This window comes from Condylura cristata, unplaced genomic scaffold (genome assembly GCF_000260355.1).
Source record: "Condylura cristata isolate star-nosed mole 26May11 unplaced genomic scaffold, ConCri1.0 scaffold00003, whole genome shotgun sequence".
NCBI classification, from domain to species: domain Eukaryota; kingdom Metazoa; phylum Chordata; class Mammalia; order Eulipotyphla; family Talpidae; genus Condylura; species Condylura cristata.
Genome location: NW_004567104.1, coordinates 60,300,803 through 60,325,698, shown reverse-complemented (window position 1 = coordinate 60,325,698; position 24,896 = coordinate 60,300,803). Strand labels below are relative to the sequence as shown.

At 36.0% G+C, this 24,896-nt stretch overlaps 1 protein-coding gene across 8 annotated transcripts in view; it reads left to right on the top strand.

Annotated features, from left to right (window-relative positions):
- Nucleotides 1-24,896, top strand: part of ROBO2 (roundabout, axon guidance receptor, homolog 2 (Drosophila)) — a 1,357,399-nt gene that overhangs the window by 248,332 nt on the left and 1,084,171 nt on the right. For 6 of the 8 annotated variants that reach the window (XM_012731342.1, XM_012731362.1, XM_012731333.1 and 3 more), the window contains exon 1: nt 21,092-21,480. The exons of the other annotated variants lie outside the window; for them this stretch is intronic. In XM_012731342.1, the coding sequence (XP_012586796.1) occupies nt 21,351-21,480 (130 nt within the window). In that variant the 5' untranslated portion in view covers nt 21,092-21,350. Of the gene's footprint in view, nt 1-21,091; nt 21,481-24,896 lie in introns of those variants that run through there. 8 annotated transcript variants of the gene reach the window in all.

The following is a 24,896-nucleotide window of genomic DNA, read 5'->3' as shown; positions in this document are numbered from 1 at the left end:
GATCAGAGACTTTTTTTTTTCTGTTGAGAAATTTGCCTCTTTTGCCTTTAATTATCCTGATGAGATTCTGGAGTTCCCCTGATTATTATAGTATTCCTGACCATTCCCATAGTGCAGACACCCCAGGGAACACCACTGCTATCAAGAATTCAGAGATAAACCTAATCATCTTAGCCTGCTAAAAGCATCCCCCATTGTTTTCTTTCAGTGTCTATTTGAAAGATACAATCCATTCATTTTATGAAGTAACTGAGAGGATGATCCATTCATTTTCTACCTTCTTGAGTCATTGATTCACAGCTTCTCTCAGTGTGCCATAACACATTGCTCCGCTTTTATACAATTTTTCAGTTGCTTCCTCAAAAATATAATGTGGTCATCAGATCCTGAGGATAGAAGTGATCTTGAAAATGCTTGATCATTTTAAATTTAGCTTCAAAATTTAATTTTTCTCAAAGCAGCATGACCTTTTTCTTCATTTAATTCCTTATCTGATTCCAACTTATCATGCACATTGGTATTTCCCCCAAGTTCTAACTGACACATTTTCTCAGTTGCTACAGGTATATTGCAGTGATAAAAGTGGATCTATTTATTTATTTTTTTTATTATTTGGTGTGGATGATCTTAAAACCCTAGGTACATCAAACTCACAGTCCAATCTCACCATTGAAACAGGTCCTTTTGTTTTTTCTGTTGTTACTTTCAAAGGCTTTTAGCAATCATTTTGTCCTATAAATCTATCAATCCTATCATGCTTTCTGCACGATTATGTTTGGAGAAGTAATATTTCAGTACAGAGACAAGTCTGAGAAATAGCAACCAAGTTTAATAAGAGATCATTTCAGTTCTTATGGGATGTGGGAAATTTTTTTTTGTTGTTGTTCAGAATAAAATTTTGATCGTTTCCTGCTTGTAAATTGAAAATTCCAAGAAGTTCTTCATGGGATAAAAACTACACACATGCAATATTTTAAAAGATTTTCTAGGGTTCTACTCCGCTCCCTCACACGCTACTTTCTGTGTAAAAATGATTTGATTGCAAACATATAATTATAGGTAATCTAAGTACATTAACTTAATTACAATGGTGGTAAGAGTAGTGAATATTTTAATTTTATGTATTTATAAAATTAAGAACACATTGAAATTACTTTTCATCAATAGAACAAGAGTTTGTGAAGATAAAGTCCAAAATCTAAAAACTTGATATATTTCTATTATAAATATTTAACATTTAGCATGGATATTGAAACATCCATTTAAGTTCTTAATCGATATTTGGATGTTAAAGAACTTGGGAGTATGAAGAAAGTAAAGTACCAAGTATATAGGCCATTTTGATTATATTAGTAAATCAAACATTGTTCTCCTTTACAACAGCTTAATTTTAACAGTAAAAGCATAATAGTAGTAGGAGATCCTGTTTTACTAAAAGACAGAAATGTATTATCATATTTTATAAGAAATCTGGATAGAATGAAAATTTATCGAATCCTAATTTAATCTCCGAACATTGAATTCAACTTTTCTTCTAAATTCCTTTTTTTTATCTTGTTTGCATACCTTAAGCAGTCCTTTTTATTTTTATATTCTCTATCTCATTAACCCTACTTCCTGTCATGTTTTCCAGGTACCTTGTGTATATTCCTCTTTTGATTTAAAATGCGATGTTCACCCTCACTCTCAAGTCTCTCCCATTACTATTTCATGAGAGCTCATTCATTCTTCAAGATTTACTGAATAGGTATTATATTCTGGACACCGTAGTAGACACCACGGACAAAAATGAATAATACATAAACATTGCACTCAAATAGTTCAGTAGAACTCATAGGCATGCACAAGAATAATTATTATATTAAAAAGTATAAAATAGTGAGCAGACAGAAGTAATCACATCTTTTATTCTGGGTGCACTGTAGTACAGTTGGGCACACTCATTGTGAGGAGACAAACTCATTCATGAAAAGATGGATGTTTATTGTTACGAATTTTGCCTGTCAGAGACAGGATGTAGGTAGTTCCATAAACAAAATAGCCAGAGTTCAGCTAAGTAGGTGAGGTGTCAATGTGCTCTGAGAGCTATGAAGTTAGATAGAAGACTAGCACATCACTCTTGAGGATCAGCCAGTGTCAGCAGAATGCTTTTGTGTGTGTGTGTGCATATACATACATACATACATACATACGTACATACATACATACATACATACATACATACACACATATCTATCTATCTATCTATCTATCTATCTATCTATATATATATATATATAACATAATACTTTATTTTTACATTATTTTGTGCCTTTTTCCATCTCATTTGGAGTACCCGTGGGCTTCCCATCACCAAATCACCCGTGTGCCATCACCATAGTCTGGTGCACTTCCCCCCCAAGCCCCCACCATTTTTGATCCTATTCCCCACTCTACCCCTGTACAATGTCTCTGGTATATAGTTGTTCATTATTATTATTATTTTCTCTCCTGGTCCTTTATACTCCTGCTATGAATGAAACCATCTGGAATTTTTCCTTTTCTTTCTGGCTTTATTTCACTAAGCATGATCCCTTCCAGCTCCATCCATGTTGCTGTGTGTATCTTTTTTGATTGATGAGTAATATTCCATTGTGTATATGTGTACCACCTCTTTTTAATCTAGTCATCTATTTTGGGCATTTGAGTCATTTCCATGTCTTTCCGATTGTAAGTAAAGCGGCAATAAACATGGGGGTTCATGTGTCTTTTTGAATCAGTGTTTTGTGTCTTTTTGAGTAGATACGTAGGAGTGGGATTGCTGGTTCATATGGAAGCTCCACTTTTAGCAGTTTGAGGAACCTCCAAATAGTTTTCCTTCATGGTTGTACTAGTTTGCATTCCCACCAGCAGTGCAGTAGAGTTCCTTTTTTTGCACATCCTCACCAACATTTGTTGTTTTTAGTTGTTTGAAGATGTGCCATTCTCAGAGGGTAAGGTGGTATCTCATTGTGGTTTTAATTTGCAACTCCCTTATTACAAATGATATTGAACTTTTTTTTTTTTTTTGTATGCTTGTTGGCCATCTGCATTCCCTCTTTTTGATGGGGTTGTTTATTTTTGTTGAGTTTCACCAGTTCTTTGTTTATCTTTGTGGTCAATAGTTTTGTGTGAGAAAATTTTTTTGTCAATAGTTTGTGTGAGAAAATTTTTTTTCAGTCAGTGGGATGTCTGGTTGTTTTTTGTAATGTCTTTTTTGCTATATAGAAGCTCTTTAACCTTGTCTTCACTATCGTTGAATTGGGTGCTGTATCTTCAAAAATGTTACTAAAGTGTATGTCGTGTAGTGTTTCACCTATTTTTCTTCCAGGTATTTTATGGTCTCCGTTCTTATGTCTAGGTCTCTAATTCACTTTGAGTTGTTTGTTGTGCATGGTTCAAGGTAGTGATCTAGTTTGAAATGCTTTTTTAAAAATACTCATTCTTTAGAAGATAGTGTATCATTAAAGCATTAAAATCTGGGAAGGGAAATTATTATAGCTTCATTTATTAACATCATTTTGGTGACAGTAGTGATGGTGAAGCTGAGTAGAGGATAAGAAATCTTTCTAGAAACTATTGCTAAGTCTAGAGGAAGGTTTTGAGAACTGACACATACCACTGGGACTTAAGGAATATGAATGGTTGAGGGAATTGCTTATAATGAGGATTATGTATATCCTGGATACTGTTTGCTTGTGGAAAGGTGGTAAGGAAATATAAGGTTAATAAGTGAAGGAAGATAGTATATTCAATATATATTGCTCACAAAAACTTGACCCTTTTTCTGCATAAATGAATACCCTGAACTGCAGATGTACTTGGGGCCATTTGACTTCTTTTAGTTAATGAAACGTGATGATGAGCATCTAGTTCCTCTGGAAGAATTTTTAAGAGCAGACAGCTGATTCAAAGTCTTTTCATTTGTTCCCTTTTCTGCCGTAAAGCAATGTTCTAATGGACTTTTTCCCATTCACCTTGATCCCAGAACCACAAAGACATGGGACAAATCCTAGATAACCAATAATGTAACTCTAACAGGAACTGAGAGGAAACTCTAAGCCACTGAGGAAAGAGGGTCATTTTTGACTAGTCTGTAATTTAATCCAGCCTGATGGATACAGCAGAATATAATATAGAAAAGAAATCTGTGGAGGGAAGATGATTAATTAATTTTGAATTGGTTGAGTTTGGGCCTTCAGGAAGTCCCTGTATTATGGAATTAGAGAACTCCCAGAACATAGTTTCACTTCACTGCTTTCTCTATTACTTGATTGTTCTTTCCTTGGTGGTTTACTTATTGAGAGGTGGCAGTGCATATTATCTAAAGATGTGTTCACTAAACCACATGACTAATAATGGAAAACCATTTCTTTTATTATTTATAGGTTGTAGTTTCCTCATCTATAAAGTCAAGATGATCTAGCAGTGTAACTTGTAGTGTTGTTTTGGAATTCAATACAGTAAAATACATATTTTCTCAAAGTTCTTGCTTCATAGTAAGCACTATAAAGTATGCTTACTAATTTTGTATATCTAACCAAATCTTCTGGAAAGCTGGTGGACTCTGAAGAAAGTTATGCTTATGGGATATTTCACTTTTCACAGGGATTGTGGGAGAAAATAATGAAGAAAAATAGTTCTAGGCTTATCTTTTGAGGAAACTGCTCTTTTGAAAACATTCTTATAATTTAAAGTTATATGACCTTATCTAAGTATAAAGCTGTATCCTAAGCAATGATTTGCTCATTGGCCCTAGAAATGCCCACACACAGGCTTTATGAAATGTGAAAAAAAATATTTCATGAATAAATTATTCCTTGAAAATGAACATGATCAAAGAAACATACACATGTTTAATGACAAATTAAAATAAGGAAGAAACTTTTGTTGTAATATGCTCTGGAAAAATACTGAAAATTATCCTCAGTTATTCTTGGATTTATTTCTTTTATTGGAGACTCCAGCATTCTAAATTTCTGGCATTGCTGCTCTCTGCAATACTTCTTGTCCTCGCAAACCCCAGGGTCTGAGTTAGAGCAAGTAAGCAAAGTCTGCTCTGCTAAATTTGAGATTTCTGCTATGGAGCAAGCACATAAAGCTGTAGACCTGAGCTCTTCTGCTTTAGCCTGTGAAGTTCTATATGTTATTGAGGTATGATGCAGTATCATGGCAGTTAAGGGAGCAGAGTCAGGGTAACTAGAGGAAAATTCCATCCTACTATTTATTAGCTGGATGGTCTTTAATTATTGTACATTAAAATTTAGATTTTTAGATTGCAGGGAATCAACGAATTAATATATATATAAAGCAATTAGAACAGTTCCTGACACAATAAATCTATTCAGGAATTAGCTGTTGCTATCTGAAAATGAGTCTTCTGATTAAGAAAAAAAATTAAATATTTTCAAGACCACAGGAGCTAAATTTCTTTCTACATTTTTCTGTCTTCCTTCCTCATAATCCAAATTTAGAACCACCAGAAAACACTGCATACATATTTTTTAATTGGCCTAGTCTGAAAAAACAGTCCAGTTAAATATGTTAGTTAAAATGATCAGGAAGCAAACAGGTTACTGAAGGTGACATTCGTCGGCAGCTGATTTCAACACCACACAAATCAACTCAGGAGGGGCCGGCCAGCCTCCACCACCTCTCCAGTGCCTGTGCTGCTGTCAGCCATCAGGAAAGTTTCTAGTTTCCCTTATCTTTCACTACTAAAGGGACATTTCAATTAAGTGTTTATTGAAAAACTGTAATGGATGGATTATTTCGTCAGACATGATAAAACACAAATGGGTAAGATGGCACCTTCTGCTTTCAGAATGGAGGTCTCTGGAGCGCCTTCTGTCTCCTCGTGTTCCTGTGGTTCCTGGAGCAGGACCTGGGGGTGGTCAGTGACTATGGACCCAACGGGCCGTGTGTACTGATTCTGAATGAATGACCTGAGTGTTATGTTTAAAATCAAAACACAAGGAATGTCTAGTCCATCACATTTTCTAAACAAACAAACAAACAAACAAAAAATCAAAAGCCCTTCACACAATTTGGAGGAATTTTTAACTGGATAGAGGAAGAATTTTTTTTTATTATTATTATAAAATTCATTTATTTATGCATATAAGAGTATAGTCCAGAGTTGGGGGTGTATGAGAGAGTTCACCAGAGAGAGTGGGGAGCAGACCAGCAGATTGACTGAAATGCACTGCTGAGGTGAACAACAGGTGAGATAGGAGAGATCTGCTGCTCCACGTGGGTCACCTCTCTGGCTGGGAAACAAACCCATGCTGCAGTGGCTGTTGATAGCTTCATAGTACTGAGGCTCAACCCCTTGTGCCAGCAGGAAGGCCCCTTTTAAAATTATTTTAAAGATAAATGGGACATCTAAGTCTCCCCATGTACCTACTACAGCTATCTACAAATAAAGTCTAACTTTTTTTTTTATTTCAGTGTACTTCATTGTTTCATTGCCTGTCCTGCCCTATATAATCACAATGAATAGCATACATTTAATAATTTTAGAAGATGGAAATGTCTAAGTGTTATAGGTCAGAAAATACTCAAGTTTGTTTTTTTTGTTTGTTTGTTTTTGTTTTTCAAATAGATTTGGTTTGGATTTGTTATGACACTGCATTTTTAAAAGGTATCTTTAGGTTTAAAAAAACACTTTTTTAAATGAGGGGGAAAAAAAATCAAAAAACCCTGAGGTATTATATTTCTCTCACCAGAGCAAAGAAAGCTGTGCAAAGATATTAAACTGCAGGCAATCAGGAAGAGCAGTAACATACAAACTAGAATACACAGCGGCCCAAAAGGTCTCAGTAGTCAAGCTGGCTTTTTGTCCGCAAGCATGTGTTATTATGGGAATTAGAAAGGGTGCCCTTCTAAAGGGCAAAATAAATGTTCAGAAAACTCAGACATTTCCATCAAGTAGCTGAATCTAATCCCTCAAATGACTGAGAAGCACAGGCAGGGAGCCTTTCCCTTGCTAGGTAGAAATGACACTGGAGGCCAAAGGGGCTGGATTGAACCAGAAACTCTGCAGGTCCATATGCCAGGATGTGAGTCAGAAAAGGTGTTGTAGGCGAGGGAAGAGCGGCAACAATTCAAGTTAGTGTGCAGGAATAAGGTTTGCAATCCAAAAAGATAAGGAGTGAAAGCATGCTAAGATAAGACAAGGAGGGGAGAAAAGAGTGAGCAGAGGCTGCTGTTCTGATCGCTGCTGATTGACTGGGTTAGGAGTCACTTAACTAGCAGTCATGGCTTTTGTGAGCCATTGATACACTTCCCTGGGGTGGCTCTTTGCTAAAAGGGCCAGCACCCGAATCAACAACTTCATTGCCTTCGAATCACAATTCTGGGCTTTGTGGGGTTAGATTTGTAAATTCAAGAACACGTGTCTCTTCTTTTCAAGCCCAGATTTTTCTATCACTTTTAATTTTTCTTTAACCATGACTTTGCTTCTCAGATAGACTAGAAGACCCTCAAAATCTTAGTGGCTTTAAACAAAAGTTTATTTCTTGTTTTATAGTGAATGGGTGAAGGATACGCAGGGAGTTGCAGATGGTTCTCTTTTGTCTGTTAGTCAGGATCTGGTTAGACCGAAGCTTCACCCCTGTCATTAATACACATGAAATAAACTTCCACCTTCCCTATGGCAGAAGAGTGCGACAAAATACACACACATACTTTTGTCTGCTTTTTCCACAATGAACACTCACCACTTTACTGGTTTCCTTGGCCTTGTTTAATTTTTTGGTTCTGGGCTCTCCCTGATGGCACAACGGTTAGAGTGCTGCACTGAAAGCTAAACCAAGCTGTGGCCACTTCAGTGTGAGTTCAAATCCCATCCTAGAGGTGACCCCCATGGAGTGGCAGACCTTTCCTGACCTGCCTGCTGCTCCCCTCAGCAATGTACTTTGTCAAACTGCCTGTTCTTCTCCTGGCTGTGTCTCTGCTGAAGCCTCTGACCATCCCTGCACCTCTGCCCTGTACCCCAGTTCTGCATGCATAAATAAATAAATCTTCAAAAAATTATATATATAGGCTCCACTCAAAATATATATATATATATTATATATTTATATATATAATATATATATTATATATATATATATAATTATATATAGGCTCCACTCAACTTAACAACCTACGCAATATAGGGAGTAACTAAGATATTTGGTGAACAGTATTATCTTTGCTGTAGGTAAATGAATATGTGGTAATGGGTAGAGTCTATGAGGAAGCCACATATGATGGAATAGATCTGTTTGATGAAGTGAATTGAAGAAGGCCATCACTGGATTGAAGCTTTCACTTGTTTTAAACGACCCTGATTAGTCATTTCCAGATTTGAGCCAGCTGTTGCTTGTCAGCAGATTACTTTCTCCATTGCCTTCTTGTGAGTTTTATTTCCTTTTTCACATTGGAGTCAGTGACTCAAAGTTCCTGTTCTAACAGGCTGAGACACTTCTCCATAGTATGGTGTAACTGCAGTATAGAACCTGTTTTGTTTTGTTTTTCAGAGGTGACATACTGTGCCAGGTGGAATATTTGTCTCGTAAATGCATACACTCACACACCTTTCTTACAAATAATTGCCAATGAGAAAGTGACGTTAAGTCTCTTGAGATAAAGTTATTTTGGATCATCCAGGTGGACCTAAATCCAACAAGTGTCCTTATGAGAGACATCCTGAGAGCAGACATACAGAGGTGAAACAGACAATGTGATACAGAGGCAGAGATTGAGAGCATTGTGGCTGCAAGCCAAAGAAGTCAAGTACCTGGAGATACCAGAGGCTACAAGATGGAATTATTCTCCCAAGAGCCTCCGGTGGGAGCATGGCTCTGCCAGGCTAGACCTGGATTTCATACATCTGACCCAGAACTCTGAGAGAATAAATAGCTATTAGGTGAATCAATTAAAATTTTGCAAATTTCTTAAAGCATTCACAGAAACCTAATGTACCATCTGCATGTTTTTGCACAGTTAATTCCTCCACTAATATAGGACAGAATCCTACCACACTCACAGAGAATGCATTTCAACATCGCTTTCTCTGTTGAATCTTCCCACTTAAAGCAATGAGAATTCATTTTTTCCTCTGTCTTTTTCCAATGGTATTTTATTGTATGTCAGTTAAAACTCTTTTAACATTCTATTAGTCACCTCTCTCCTGTCTCAGTGTCTTCCTAATTACTGGACTAGAATCAGCATTACATAAATATTTCCTGTGAAACTGTGGGACTGTGACCTATTAATGCTGGAATAGGGCCACCCTTTGAGGAACTATCTAGAGTGCCAGTGCCTAATCTGAATATTTGGTTACTTACTTGGAAAGTCATTTTATAGACTCAGTGTCTTAAAAATAGACGATTGAGTGACTTGATGAAATAAGAATGACAGGAAAAGATAGACAATTAAAAATAGATTGAAATACAACGGTTACATTAATAGCTCATTAATTAATTGCACTTTTAAAGCAATTGTCACACTATACTTATTTATTTTCACCATCCCTGATTCATCAAAGAGGGTTTGCATCTGTATGACCTTCTGAAAAAGACCAAACTGTGGAGATAGTAAAAAGATCAGTGGTTAAAAGGGGTGGGGGTGTAAAGGAAGTGAACAATTACAGTGCTGCACTCTAACCTCTTGATGATGAACAATTACAGTGCAGAGGAGTCTCAGGGCAGTGAAGCAGGCTATATATTGCCATGGATGTGTCATTATATTTGTCCAAAACACATACAATATACAACATTATGTGTAATTCCTAATGTAAACATCATGACCTTAGTAATTATGATATGCCAATGTAGATTTATTAATTATAACAATGTCACCTTTCTAGATGGGATGCTACTTCTGGGCCAGACTTTACATATGTCAGCAGAGGAAATATGTGTGAAATCTCTGTATAGGCCTCAATTTTACTGTGAACCTAAAACCTCTCTAAAGATAAACTCTGTAATAGTAGTGACAGTAATAGTAATGTATGTGTGAAGAGATGGAAATTAACAAGTATGTTTCCTATAGCAGAAACTGAAGTTCTAGAAAGAGGTTAATCTTCTTGAGCACTTCAAGAAGACACACACACACACACACACACACATATGTGTATGTGTGTGCAATCCTTTAAAATTGCACAAGTTTTAGTTGTACTGGGTGGTTTCACTCATAGCATGGGTACAAGGGATCAGGAAAAAGCTATAGCTATGGCTATAGATAAAGTAATTGTAATACAGTAAAATGTGAACATCAACTAATAACTATAAGCCAGAGGCGTTCTATGGGGGAGGAGAGAGGAACAGGATCAAAACTAGGGCAAGGGACCTTCCCTGGTGGGGCAATGAGTTAGGGTGCAGCACTGAAAGGTAGACGCAGACATCTCAGTGCAAGTTTGATCCCCACCAGGAAGTTGACCCACCTGGCGGAGCAGAACTCTCCTGTCTCGCCAGTTGTTCCATTCAGCAGTGTACTTCATCAGTCTGTCTGTTCTGCTCCCCAGTCTGTATCTAGTGAGTCCTGTACCCCAGTTCTGTATGCATTCCTGTGGGAACTAATTTAACATCACCTTTTTTAAGATAAGGACTGTGCAGCATGGAATTATGCAGGGTCCCTCTGCTGGTGTTAACAGTGCCAAGAATGTATGGTCTTTCTATCTTGACCATGCAAATTCCCAAAGGGTACACAGTATAAAACTTTGTTGTTGAAGTTAAATTTGGGGGTAGATTAACACAGTCAGGGTTAATGGAATGTCACTATCATTAGTCAGTGTCTCTTCAAACATGCGTATGCCAGGGAACAACCTAGAACCACATCAGTGGGTGACTTTCTTTAATAAGTGCCCCTCAATGCCTGCCTTTCACTCATTTGTTTAGCAAATTTGAATTCCTCCTGGATTTGAGATAAATGTTCAGAAGCTTCACATACAATAGTAACATAACTGATACAAATGCTTGTTCTCAAGGAATTTAGATCCTCTTTGGGCAGAGATGTGAAGTTAAAAATAACACACACAAACGTGTAAAGCATGTAATACATCGAAAGTTAATGTTACAGAAAAATGAAAGCAAATCTTGGCAAGCTGAGGGTGATTCGGAATAGTAGTGAGGTTGAGAATCATGGCATGTGGTGATGAAGGACATGTCATTATGACAATTACATATGAGCAGAAGTCTAAATTGAGTGAGGGATTTGATGAAGCTGACGTCAGAGTTAAAGGGCTATTTATTAGATGAAACTGAGGAGCTATGACAAATTTTTCCAGATTCTATGAATGTCAGAGAAGCCAGTATGGTTTGTGCACAAAGAATGATGGGGAGTAAAGGAAAAGATAAGGTCCAATAGAATGGCGAGGTGCATATTATTGAAGATATTTCAGGACATTGCTTGGACTTGGGTTTTATTTAAGTGGGGCAATGATTTAAAATGTTGAGGATAGATGTGACATGACTTACATTTTTTAAAGATTTTTCTGTGAACGTGTTGACAAAACATGTAGGAAGAAGATGGGATGGGGTAGAACTGATATAGGAAAAACAGTCAGTTGACTCTTACAGTGAAAGATGAAAGATGTTAGGAGAGGCAGAGGCCAGGGTAAGTTTAGTGGAAAGATTATAAAGTAATAAGATTCTGGTTATTCTTTAGTAGCAGAGTCAACAGATTGAGATGAATTTCATATGTGGATTTGAGAGAGACTGAGAATTATTCCAGGGTTGTCTTTTTTTTTTTTTTTTCCTGAATAACTGGAGGTATGAAATTGTCATTACATAAAAGGAAAACCTTACAGAATGTGACTGGAATGAAAGATCATAAGTTGTTTATTCAACAGGTTGAATTTGAAAATTTTATTAGACTTCTTTATTGTCTGCTTGATGCATAACTGATGACCATACACTTAGCAGCTTTAAGTAATATCCAATCATTAGCTCACAGTTTTCTATGTCAAAAGGTCAGATGAGTTCCCTGCCTAGGATTTCATGATGTCTTGTGGTTGTAGGACTCAGGTCCCTGTTTCTTTGCTGTTAATACAGGTCACTCTCTAGTCACTGTTCAAGGCCCCCCTTCTGCAAGGACAGTAATGTTTTATTACACCCTTATCTCAAATCATTTTAACTTCTTTCTCCCCTTTTATCTTTTGCTACCAGTTGGGGGAAGCTTTCTGCCTTTAAAGATTCATTGTGATGAAATTAGTTTCACTTAGATAATCTTCCTTTTACAAAACAAGAACATAGCACAGGAATAACATTGGGAATGGAGAAGATGAAAAAGTCAAGTTCATGGGAATCATTTTAGAATTTTACTGCCCTTACATTCAAGTAATGAAATACACAGTTGGACATATGATTTTAGAGTTGGGGGACTAGGTGTCAGCTATATTTGGGAGTCAGCATTTAATGCCTTGATGTCTATTTTCCCCATATTCTCCTTAAGCAGTTAGGTGTGATTCACTGAGGGCAGTTGGGGGCTATTGACACAAGGTGTGACAAATATAGTACCTAAAAACTTACCTGTGAGAACCACTTCAGTGACTCACTTTATCTTATCAGATGGATCTGATTAAAATGGTTCTAGTAATTCAGATTTTTCTGCCTAAAATACTATTATTCATAAGAAATCTTCAACCCCAAGGGCAGGATATGAGTGCTCCTTAAATTGTTCATTTGATCAACCCTAAATGGTGCCCACTATTTTCTTGAAGTAGATCTATGTCAGGAAGAATGATATTCAGTAGCTTCTATTTCAAGAAAATGGTTATCAGACCTAGTGCTAAAATTCAGTGTCCACAGAAGCAGAATCAGGCTGCTCAGTGAAAGATATATTGAGCATGTCTTCTGGATGAAATAGTAAGTAGTTAGGAAAAAAACACTACGACTTACATCACTCATCATCTGGTGAATTAATTAACCTGAGGTTTGACTAATGGGATGCTATTTTGCTGTTAAGGGTGATTAATTAACAAATTTTCCTACTTAGGAATTAGTGAGTATATATGCACATACACATATAAAGTATGTTACTAAAATAATGTGCGTATATAAATTGTACCATTAGCCATAATTATTTAAAACATTATTTTCAGGTTGTTTCAAATTGGTTTGAATGATTTAAAATAAGCATGAAGAAATTAACTCTTCTTGGAAATTTCAGAGGCTAATAGTCTCCTTGGTCATGTTAAATTGACACCCAACAGAAAAGGACTTAGTCAGGCCACTCTTTGCTTGTCAAAATCATTAGGACATAGGGCAGATGACCTGCACAAGCAAGCATGGGCCACACTTCTGTCATAAAGGACAAAGGAGCTGGGTGGGTGGGCATCAAAGGGAGAGGGTGTTGTGAACTGCTGCTAGATCATTTCTGTTATGTTTAACTTAGTTTGAATTAGGAAACCAGAAAAAATAATGCCTTGTGCCTTAGAATATTGATATTGAATCAGATGTTGAGGTTACTTTAACAGACTTAATATTATCCAAAATTATAAAGTTGGTCAATTATTTAGATGATTAAAATATCTGAAATTTATATCCAAGAAAGCAGATTATTTTTCTAAATGTAAATGGAGGAGTGAGACTCAGAAGGGGAGAAACAATTATTTCCCAGTATTCTAAGAATTGTCTTGTTAAAAAAAAAAAAGAAAGGGAATTCATGTTTAGCATTATATTAAACAGTATGGTTAGATTGAATGATCAGTAATTAAGAACATATGAAGTAATGGAGCTTCATGCAAAAGTGGTCTTTCTGAAAATCAGAAATTTTGATTTGAAATATTAAAGCAAAAGATAAGAGTCAGCCTCTTATGAAATGAACTAGTTTAATTGTAAAATTTATATCATAATATGTAATACTTCAGGTTTTCAAAGATATCTTTATTTATGCATACAAGTTCTAGGTGTAGGCCAGAGGTATGGAGGGTGAGAGGACTCACCAGAGACAGACTGAGGAGCAAAAAATGCAGATTGACTGAAATTCACAGCACGCAGGACAGGAGAGATCTGCTGCACCATGTTGGTCAGCTTCCTGGCTTGGGATAGAACTCATGCTACAGTGATGGTGGATAGCATGATAGTGCTGAAACTTGACCCCTTGTGCCACCTAGCATGCCTTAGTTCAAGTCTTCAAAGTAGTAAAGATCTTGGTGTTGAATAGATAAAAGTTAGTATTACTGAAGTTATTTATTTATTGTTTTTTAAGGCTTGTCATCTATTATGATATCCCATGTCAGGGATTGCTCATTCCGCACCTCCCCTCTTCCGAAACCTATTCTCTATTTTCTCAAGGGACTAGAATACCACAATTTTACAGAATTCACATGCTACCCAGAAAAAAACAAAAACATAAACAAAAAACTTCCTTTCAACTTTGTAACTAGCTTAAACAAACACATGTCCAGTGGATTGTCAGGCAAAGTGACAACAGGCAATTTTCTTAAATCTTTGAGTGACATTTGCTTGTATTGCTATCATTTCCCCTCCTTTATCTTGTCCTCCTTTCTCTGGACATGATACCTGAAGACCTTTTAGGATTCTGGTTTGTCTTAGAAATGGAGCCCAACCGAGATGATGAAACAAGGTAGAAGAGTAGATGCAGAGTGTTCGAACATACATAAAAGAAGTTACTGGAAGGTGATGGGCATGTTGGTTAGCTTTATTGAGTTGAACATTTTACAGTGTATACCTATATCCGTTCACCAAATTATAAACCTGAAAACACAGTTTTAATTAGTGTCTACATGTCAGTAATCTTAGGGGAATAAAAGAAGGAAACAATCTCATGGAACTTCATGTATACAGATGTTTTCATGAAAAAAAAAATACTGTCATTTTTTTTCTGTGATATCTGAAACTTAACATTATACCAATATCTAACTGTAGAAGAGTTCTACAGCTGTTCCTGTAGCAGTTCTCAATCGATCATAGGAATTCGTCACAGAAAATGAAGACATTACAAAAATACTCTTTTACATTTTGAAATATTTTAACTTCAATATTTAAGAAGTTAGAAACACCAAGAAGCTAAAATTATTTTAAACTTGTTCTATTTTCAAGCTTATAAATGAGCTCAAAACTGTAGTTCACTTTTTTCATAAAAGCAAAGTTAGCTCGACTTTAGTTGAATCTGGCATCTTTACCATTCACAATACTTTTTTTTAGGAGACATACCAGCTCACTAGAAACTGAGCCAACATAATAGTATTTCTAGGGTTTCAAGAAAGTTCTTTCAGTCTAGCAGATACAGGAGCTATATCCTAATACACTCTCATTGTTTCAAAATAAAAGAACTCTTAAATGTAGATATAAGATGTCCTCTTGAGAGTCTGCAACATTATGAATTAATAGCTTTACAGTTATTTAATATCTTCTAAAGATTAAAATTATTATAAAAATATTAAAAAGAAGTGATTCTTTAATAAACATCCTATTGATAGTTCCCTTAGATATCGAATGTTTTCTATAATTGATGTAGCATAGCCAATAGACCATGTCAAGCTTTTTAGCACTGTCCTTTAAATGAACTTTACATTAGCCCAAGAAAATATTTCAGATGAAGCAAAGTGTATCTCATAGGTTCAGGCATGTTTGACTAGAATCCAAGGTTTATATTCTAGAAAATCAGTGGGATAGCTCCAGGACCCTTATTTTAACACAGCATCATGTAATCATTTTAATTTAGGTTGAGTAACATAGTCTAGAAATCAATTTATCTTGCATTCTCCAAACCTACAAAATTTCAGTCAAAAAATTGAAAACTTGATTCTAGCTTGATTTTATCAATATGTATGGAAAGGCAAATGGTGTTGTTATAATATAGCAAACCCAGATAAGCTATGCCTTGAGAGATAGCTGCTAAAAGCCGCGTAGGGTGACTATCAGAATCACATGGTACAGATTTCCTTCAGAACACATGTATCCAACTCCCACACCTGACTTGTTAACTCAGAATCACAGAGTTACATCCTAATAAACTTTATATGTCTCAAAAGAAAAGCTGCCCAGAGTGAAGACTTCACTCAGCTTTTTCCTTTGTAAATACTTTTGACCATGTAATGTCTCCAGATGACTTCTCCTGTAGAAATCGCTGGCAAAAGAAAAAGTAATAAAAATATTCATTAACAGTGAAAACAAATGACTGTTTTCTTTTATCTAAGTAGGTACTTCAATTAGCCAGAATTAATTTCTCAACCATACTAGAACTGAAATATTTATGTAGTACATAATTCTGCTCTTAAAGTAGGTAACTGTACTGACTTGACCTTGGAAATAAAATTAATAAATATTATGTTACCTTAACTTGTGCAAATACCAGGAGATGCTTCTCTTTAGTTTGTGAAATAAATACTATTTACCATGAACTGAGACAGACAAGTTACCTCCAATACCACCATATTGTTTTCGTTTATTTGAAAACATTAATAATAAGAACAAAAACAAATTAAAGTGCATTTTAAAATATGGCAATAAATATTAACATCTGTATTTTGGCTTACACAAACAAAATAAAATGTTACAGTTTTAGGGAGCTATAACAAAGTGATAAATAACAACTATGTGTGTGTACATAAGAGTATGTGTAATAATGAACTTATCTGTGGACTTTCAAGAGTTATCAAGCTAATAATATGACTAATTTACAACTCTCCTTGCTTAGATCCCAGCTAAAACTTTATTCTGATGACTTATTAATGGTGTATATAACATACATTAATAATGGTGCAATATGTAATTGATAGAGAATAACAATTTTTCTTATTACTGCAAGAAAAAGTTTGGAGAGTCAGACCAGTAGATTTGATCTAACGATTTTCTCTGCTATCTGAAGTAATGATGGGACACTGAGCATTCTGGACAAGAGTCATTTTTACTATTATACAAATGTATCACTGGCCCCTTTCAGCAACCAGCCAAGTAAATTTGTCACTGCTATAAGGTGTTCGGGGCCATGAGTGATTCCTTGCAGGCGAATTATAGTAGGAGTTACAGCAGACTTCCTTTGAAGCATAAGATAGAAACAGGATAGTTTACCTTGGTGTCGTAGGGAAGCCCAATGGTAATAAGTGTTCTGTGGCTAAGAGTTTTAGTCAAGAAGAGAATTTTATTCCGGCTCTACTGACATGAAACAGTGGCTAGAACAATCATCAACTTATGCCAGACAAGCTAAGGATAGATCCTAATTCCTCAGTTTTGGCAACACTGATATTTTTGGCCACTTTATTTTTGCTATGGAGGATTGTCCTTGCATTATTGGATCATTGGCAGTACCTCTGGTCTCCAGCCACTGTATAAGCCAGTAACATTTTCCCCCATCCCCCACCTCCATTGTGACAAGCAAAACAATGTCTTCAGATATTGCTAAGTGTTCCCTGGGGGCATTTAATTGCCCTATTGAAAACCACCTACTTACCTTATGATCAAAGTCACCGAATTTTCAGAAAAGGGACTGATTGAGTCTAGGACAACATGTAATGAGGTGGATATAATCCATGAAACAATAAAATATATAAACTAATTAATTCTTTTCAAATACCTAGCAAGATATTTTAATTGTAAACTCATTAGGAGAGATTTCATCTTGTATACATTTTCAATAATTAAAAACATAGTAGAATGTTATATCTACTACCTAGCATCAAAGATTATTAAAATTATATCCTTGTTAAGGAAGTAAATTAACTATATTTTTATTATGCATAAGTAGTAAAATGTTAGGGAGTGTTGTTAGAATAGACAGTAGTGATATTAGACCGAAGGTTACTATCATTGTTAAGATACCTATGTTTTGCTTTATGATGTCAAATTTGGAGGAAATGTTAACAGGTCAAGCGAAGACTAATTTATAAGGACCTTCTTAAAGAAGAGAACTGAAACATGGGAGCTGTGTTTCATTCCTGCTTGTATCTATTTTGTCAGCAAATTCTTAAGGATATAAGCATCCTCATGACAGGAACCTTGTCTCATTAATCTTAAAATAACTAGCATTTTGTCTGGCTCAGAATATGTGGTTATTAAATATTTGCCAAATTAACGAAGGCTGATACTAAATCTATAATTTATTCTGAATTAATCTCTCCCTATTTATTTCTACTGTTTTTAATTAAGTTTGCAAATATATCTTGCTTGGATTATTGCTATCTTTCTAAATGATTTTTCCTTTTGGAATTTCACTCTTCACCATATTGCAGTCAAGGCTTTTTCAAAAATCAAATTTTGGAACATGTTCTTCCCTTGATTGAAACTCATTATTGACTCCCTATCACCAAGGGGAAATCCTAACCTATGGCAGTGAGCATGTCCCTGTCTACCATTGGGATCTCATTGCCCACTACTCAACCACCTGCTGCTCAGATAACCCACTAACCTGGCTTCCTGGAAGCTCTGAGTGAGTCAGGCTTTCTTGTATCTCTAACTATGTGCCATGGAGCCTGTCAGCCTAGATTATCCTCTACCTCTTGCCTAATGTGACCTGGTTTTAAAATACTTATCACTTAGTACTTAGCCAAGAGGCCATTTTCTCTGCCTGGAGTGTTCTATGAGGGCCACATCTTTTTCTTGTCTATCATATCACTTTGATTTAACATATGCTTTCTTTATAGTACTTGCTCTCTGCAGTTTTCCTAACTTTTATCATGTACATTAGAGCTTTTATTATGGTATATCACAACTGTCAGTATATCTTTGTGAGTCTGATATTTTCCTTTGAGAGCATGTAGATGGTTGGGACATTCTTTTTTGGGGGGTCTTCCCAGTTCACTTCTCAGTCCTAGATACCTAGCAACTCCCATAATCAATGAAAGATTACCTCTATTAGATACTATAAGATCCTCAAACTATATTACCTTTTCAGGCCTCAAGAACCTTAATTAGTTTCCTCAGACTCATATACTAGATTCTTGACAACAGAAACATAATAACAGATGCTATGGCCACACAGGATTCAAATCCTGGTTCTGTTTGATGTTGTTTACATGTTGTGTGATGTTGAAAAGTAACAATCTATAAAGTGTGAGTATTAATTAATATAGCTCACAAGGTTATGAAGATGAAATAAATAAAATATGTAAAGCAGAATCATGTATACATTGAATACACTGTAATTAACTTGTTCTTATAAGGTATATACACAATAGATATTACTTTGCAATCCAAAAAGATGTACTCATTCCACTTGTGGCATCATGGTAGAGCAGGAAGAACTAATGCTCAGTGAAAGGAGTCAGAAGGAGAAAGGTAAATACCATATGGTGTTATAATATGTGCAATATAAAGTAACTAAATTTAGAGTCAGATAAAGAGTAGTTTAAAAACTAGCTCTTAAGATCAGACCACAGAACTGAAGCACCAAGGGATTAGAGCAGTGAGGAAGGGGTAAGAACAAAGACAGAAGGAGCATAGTGAACTATGATGGTGGACTATGGGTGAGTTGGTGGCAGATGAATTAGGGTAGGAGTAACTGGTGAGGGTAACAAGTACTACCTCAGTTAAAACTACAAAAAAGTTAAAGACAATACTTTAATAGAAAATACAGAATAATGATTTACAAAGTCTTAGAACTGAACTATTTGACTCTGTGCCTATGTGACTTCAACTCCCTGTGCCTCTGTTTCTCATTACATTAAATGGGAATAGACACTCCTACTTGATTGGATTCTTAAATGATTAAATGATTTAATCCTGGTAAAATACTTAAAACTTAATAGAGTTAGCTAAATTAATATTAATTTTCATGGGGCTACATTTCTTCAAACTCTATTATTCATTCCCCCTAGTTGATGTTTTCCTTTATATCCTCTAATGGCTAGCTTGAGTAGCATCTCTAGATTCAGCCAGATGAGTTCCAAAGAATGACCTTCTTCCATGAACAATGGAGATTTGGTTCCTTAGTATTATATAAATGGCAAGTTTTAATAATTGTATTTTTAAATTTGATTTATAGCTTGTCACAAGGTAAGTTATTTTTAGAATCTCTCTTCCAATAACATGACTGAGCAATTTATCCCATTTTTAAAGTGATAGCATCATGAAATTGACAATTATCACTATATAGCAATTGATTACTTTAAGTACATAAATGTATAATTCATGCATTGTGGTTCACTGATTAAAGGAATAAATGACCATCTAGATAATACTTAGATGCACACACATTTCAAATATTGGTCAGAATATTTTGATCACACTGTCTTACTTCAGGCAGAGAGATCAAATTACATTTATCTGAGTTGGTTCACCTACCTCCTCTTCCTCCAGGGGCACAGTTATGTGCATGGATGTTAATTATAACTGCACCTTGTGATCTGAAATGTTTTAATAAATATAATTACAAAAACTGAGAGACTTGGGGCACTTTTTGTATTTCCATGGTGATAAACACAAACAAATAAGAAATGTGCTTCCCAGAATGTGGGATTTGCACAGCTTGATAGCGTCTGTGTTGGTAATAATTCCAAAAGTTTGCACCCATCATTCATGGCAGGTTCATTCGGGTGACACAGGAATGCTCAGAATAAACTGAGAGAACTGCGACTGTTGAGAACTTGCCTGCCAGTTTCACTGCTAGGGATAAAAATCATACAGTTTTGGAGTAAATATTTCAGACCTTTCTCTGAATAATTAGTGCATATGCAACCCTATTTTAATGTCACAAGGTGAAAGAACAGAAAAATCAAATAGATTTTAAGTTCTGAGCCTCTCCTTCCTACATTGCTGGAAGCCTCATCTATCCACACAATAGATTAACTACCCTCTGTGCATACTATATTTTGCTCAGCCCTTAAAATTCTGAAGCTGGACTGAAGCAGTCGTTATCTGTGGCGGTTCCTGGGTGATTTTCAAGCCCAGCACTACCCACCCAAGTGGCAGGGATACCGGCTTTCACTGAAGCCTTATTACTCTTAAAAGAGCAATTTGGTTGGCTGCACGGCTATTAGGATCACACAGCAGCCTGAAAGCTGTCAGTACAACTGCTTCTCATCTTTTCCACACAATTCTGACATCTTTTCTCTCTTCTGCTGGACACAGACATTACTGTTTTTATCATTTTCAATCAAGCTCACCCAGCCCGCTGAGGAATATATTCCCACGGAAAGCAAAGTGGAGATCAGAAATAATTTTGCAGCTCCTGGAGCAGGAGCTGTGCTGACTGCGTGCTGAGAAGAGCCGGATCCGTGAGAAATGTAGCTTGGCTCAGGGCTACACCAGGGAGCTGCTACTTCAGCTGCTAAAGATGGCAAAACAACACCTACCTCAGGGTTTTCCAGGATTCATGCTATCTTAATAACCGGGAGGGAAAAGGATGTGAGATTTTTGTGTGTGTGAAATTAACTTGTGGAAATGTTATCATCAGAGAAAGTGGGGAAAATTACTAGATTTGAACTTCTCTTCGTTTTGATGATCTTCTTCTCTGGACCAACTCTGAGCAAGCTGACTCGGACCCCCTGGAAAGGGAAACCTTGGAAAGGGGGTAAGTGATGAAAGTTTTGTGTTAAAGAGTTAAACCCAGTGAGCCTTGCTAATCATTGGTAGCTGAGGACAGTTAAAGGTAGAGAAACTGCCTCTGTTTGAATCAGGTTTTTATTTCAGGAAAGAGGATTTGGGTTGTAGGTGGCTCAGAAGAAGAGTTTTTCTCCTGTTGATATATTTGCAATTTTTGTTTTATGAGCATTTTTTTTTCCAGCAGGGAGAATATAGGGCCAGATACATGCTGCTCCACTGTAAGAATATGTGTGTTATCCTTAGGAAGCTAAGTTATTTTAAAAGATGTTAGATCTCTGAATATATTAGATCCCCAAATTGTTAGCAGATTTTTTGAAGTGATCAGAGAGAGAGATGTCTCAGAAGAGGCATGTTATGAAATGCAATGCCATGAACACTTATTTTCTGGCTGACTCTATCAGTAGTGATGTGTTAATAAAGATAAATTGCATTAACTTTATTTGGGAGAGAAATCTGAATAGAAACAAGGCTTTAAGTACTTTGGAGTGTAATGTATTTTCTACTGCTGTCGAAAAAAAAATTGTATGAGATGAGACAGAATTTTTGAGACTTTGCGCCTGCCTGTTTATACAAGTCAGTTGATTCTGCTTTTCCTGAATGTCATTTGTTTATACTAAACACAAGTTATCAGGGTACCTATTCTGTGAAAGCTGTACATCAGGTGAGGCTGCAGAGATATCCCAAGAGAGACTTTCTGGACAGTATATGTATGTTTTGGGAAAAATCTTGATGGGAGGTGTCTGAGGATTTTGCTTTGCAGAAGCATGCTTGTCACCTGATATTTTTATCTCAGCTCTGAAAATATTTTCTGAGTTTTCCCATCTTTGACTTACTGCCAGTGCTATGATATGAGGTTAAAGAGAAGCTTAAACCTTAACAAGAAGTTTTAATAATTTATCACAGTGTCTCAGCAGGATTTTCTAAATACAGGCGCCCCATTCTCTGTGATCTTTCTCGTTTTCCTTTTGTTACATTAAAGACATTACCAGTCTTCATCTACTGTACATGGGAGGGAAAAGTACCAACAGGCACTTATCTTACATAGTCGGTGCAGATGCATCCCCAGAAGTGGAGTTGCAAATTGTCTCCAGGCCTTGTAAATTATATCACCACTTTACTGTATTTTCTAGTGTTATCAATGGATTTTTTTTTTCTTGCAAACTACAAGCTGTTATTTATGTTAGTCTGCATGGCAGCTTTTTGGTGGCTTGGGATCTAGAGATGTATGTTGTTATCGACTCTAGGGGATGTCAGGAGTGTTAACTCGTGCTTCTTATATAAATTTTTCAAAGACAGTCAGCCCTTCTAGCATGTGAAAGTATATCATTTCCAGTGATAAACTTTGGGGCACTTGCTTCTCACTGAGAAAGTTAGATAGCAGCAAGATTTTTCGAAAAACCGTTCATCTAGTCAGAAAGATTTATTTCAAATTGCTTGCATGTGTTCCTAGGCATTTATTCATTCACTCAGCTTTAAATACAGATGCATTGGGTTTCATTTGTAAATCAGGTCTGAAATGTTTCGTCTTTGAACATATGACTACTCTTTCCAATGTACTTTAACTAGCTCAGCTAGACATTTGCCAGCTCTGCTGTACAATGATGATATGACTCAGTCAAGTTCAGGAATAGGCAATCACAGCAACCTATTTCTTTTATTGTTAAAAGAGTCTTGTGTATTTTAGGAAGGTCAGGCAAGTTACTGGAAAACTTTTCACATGTTGACTGTTTAAAATTACTTCCTTTTTTGGTTTCTCTTTTTGTCACTGTACATGAATTGCAGAAATATTTCCCACAGATTCTGAATTCCTGCAAAGCAGTCTTACCTTGATATGCATATGTGTGTGTTGTAAATATTTATTTATTCATGAGCTCAGCTATTGATGGCAGCGTGTTATCTTTCGGTGAACTGTAAAATCCTGTTTTTCTTTTCACTTGGCATGCTAGGCAGTCTTTTAAAGCATAGTTTTACAGTTTCTCGACATCATTTTTCAAGGAATAGGATCTTCATTTTTAAGTTTATAAAATGCCTAGCAGAACTCTAGGTGTACATGGAGTAAAGATGCTGAAGTGGGAGCTGGGGAGAATGAGCCTTCTCCCACACCATGGCCACAGGCATGAGGAACATGGTTCAAAACATGGCATTTGAATGAAGGTGATTGTATCTATATTTTTTAAAAAGATCCTCTTTAAAAAAAATACTGATTCAAGCTTATCTGTTCTACTCAATGATCATTAAAATTGACACTGTTTCTACAAATCCTGAGAAAGTTAATAATAACAAAGCAGTTTCCTTCTGAAATGATTTTATTTTATTTTGCTCTCCCATTGCTAATGTGCATTTGTCTTAATCTGATTGAGCAGCTGTCAACCTCCATATGGCAACCTGCCCACGCTGACAATTTCCATTTTTGTTATATTAACAGGAACCTCCTTTCTGAGAAAAGGGGTTATTGGGGCAGGGAGTGCCAGCATCATAGATCAGTGGGTAGCTCTGCATGTGAAGAGTAGCACAAGCAACCCAGGGCCAGGAAGCCAACACAGGTATCTGTAAAATGACTTGTTAGAACAGATGGAAAAAAGTGCTGATTACTGTAGAGTACCAAGGGATTTTCAAGCTCATCAATGAACATGAATCTCAAATATAGGTTAGTAGGCTACCAAGTTTTCCTCAGGCACAAAGTTTTCTATTTGATCACAATATGTGAAGTCCTGGAGGGTAGGTGGGTGTCTCTTCTCATTAGTTGAGATCATAGCATAAGATCTTAAGAGTTTGCACTCCTGATAAACTAGCCAGAAACCCCAATCACCCTGCTGAAATAATCTTCATTAGGATTAAACAACCTAATTATTTTTCATTCAGTTACTCTCATGGGGAAAAACAGTCTGAAAGATGTAAACAGCTCCATTTCAATGAACATAACTTTTGAGAAAAGTTTTATTATATGTAGATGGTCAATATAGGTAACATAAGGGGATTTAAAAATTACTTATATTTTGTTTTGTTTTGCTGTGTCTTATATTGTTATTATTTTCCCCCTGATGTCTTACATGGTTCTAATAATAACTCTGAAAAAATATTAATTTTTTTCTGCTAATGAGAATTAGGAAAATTTGATAATTTTAGCTACTATTTAATGTAAAAACAGAAGGTAAATATGTGTAAATAGGAAAATAGTTTTAAAGGGTATACATGGGTTAGGCTTGCACCAAGGTGAAAATGTCTTAAATGCCTGGTCCAACCGACCAATCAGAGCATGTGCTGATCGAGCTAAGGGCCCAGGCTAGCTCTGACTATCAGTGCCATCCCATTCTTCTCTTTGACACTGGTTCCATTTAGACCATCTAAAGAATCTTTTGAGTTCATTCAAATCTCTTAATTAGG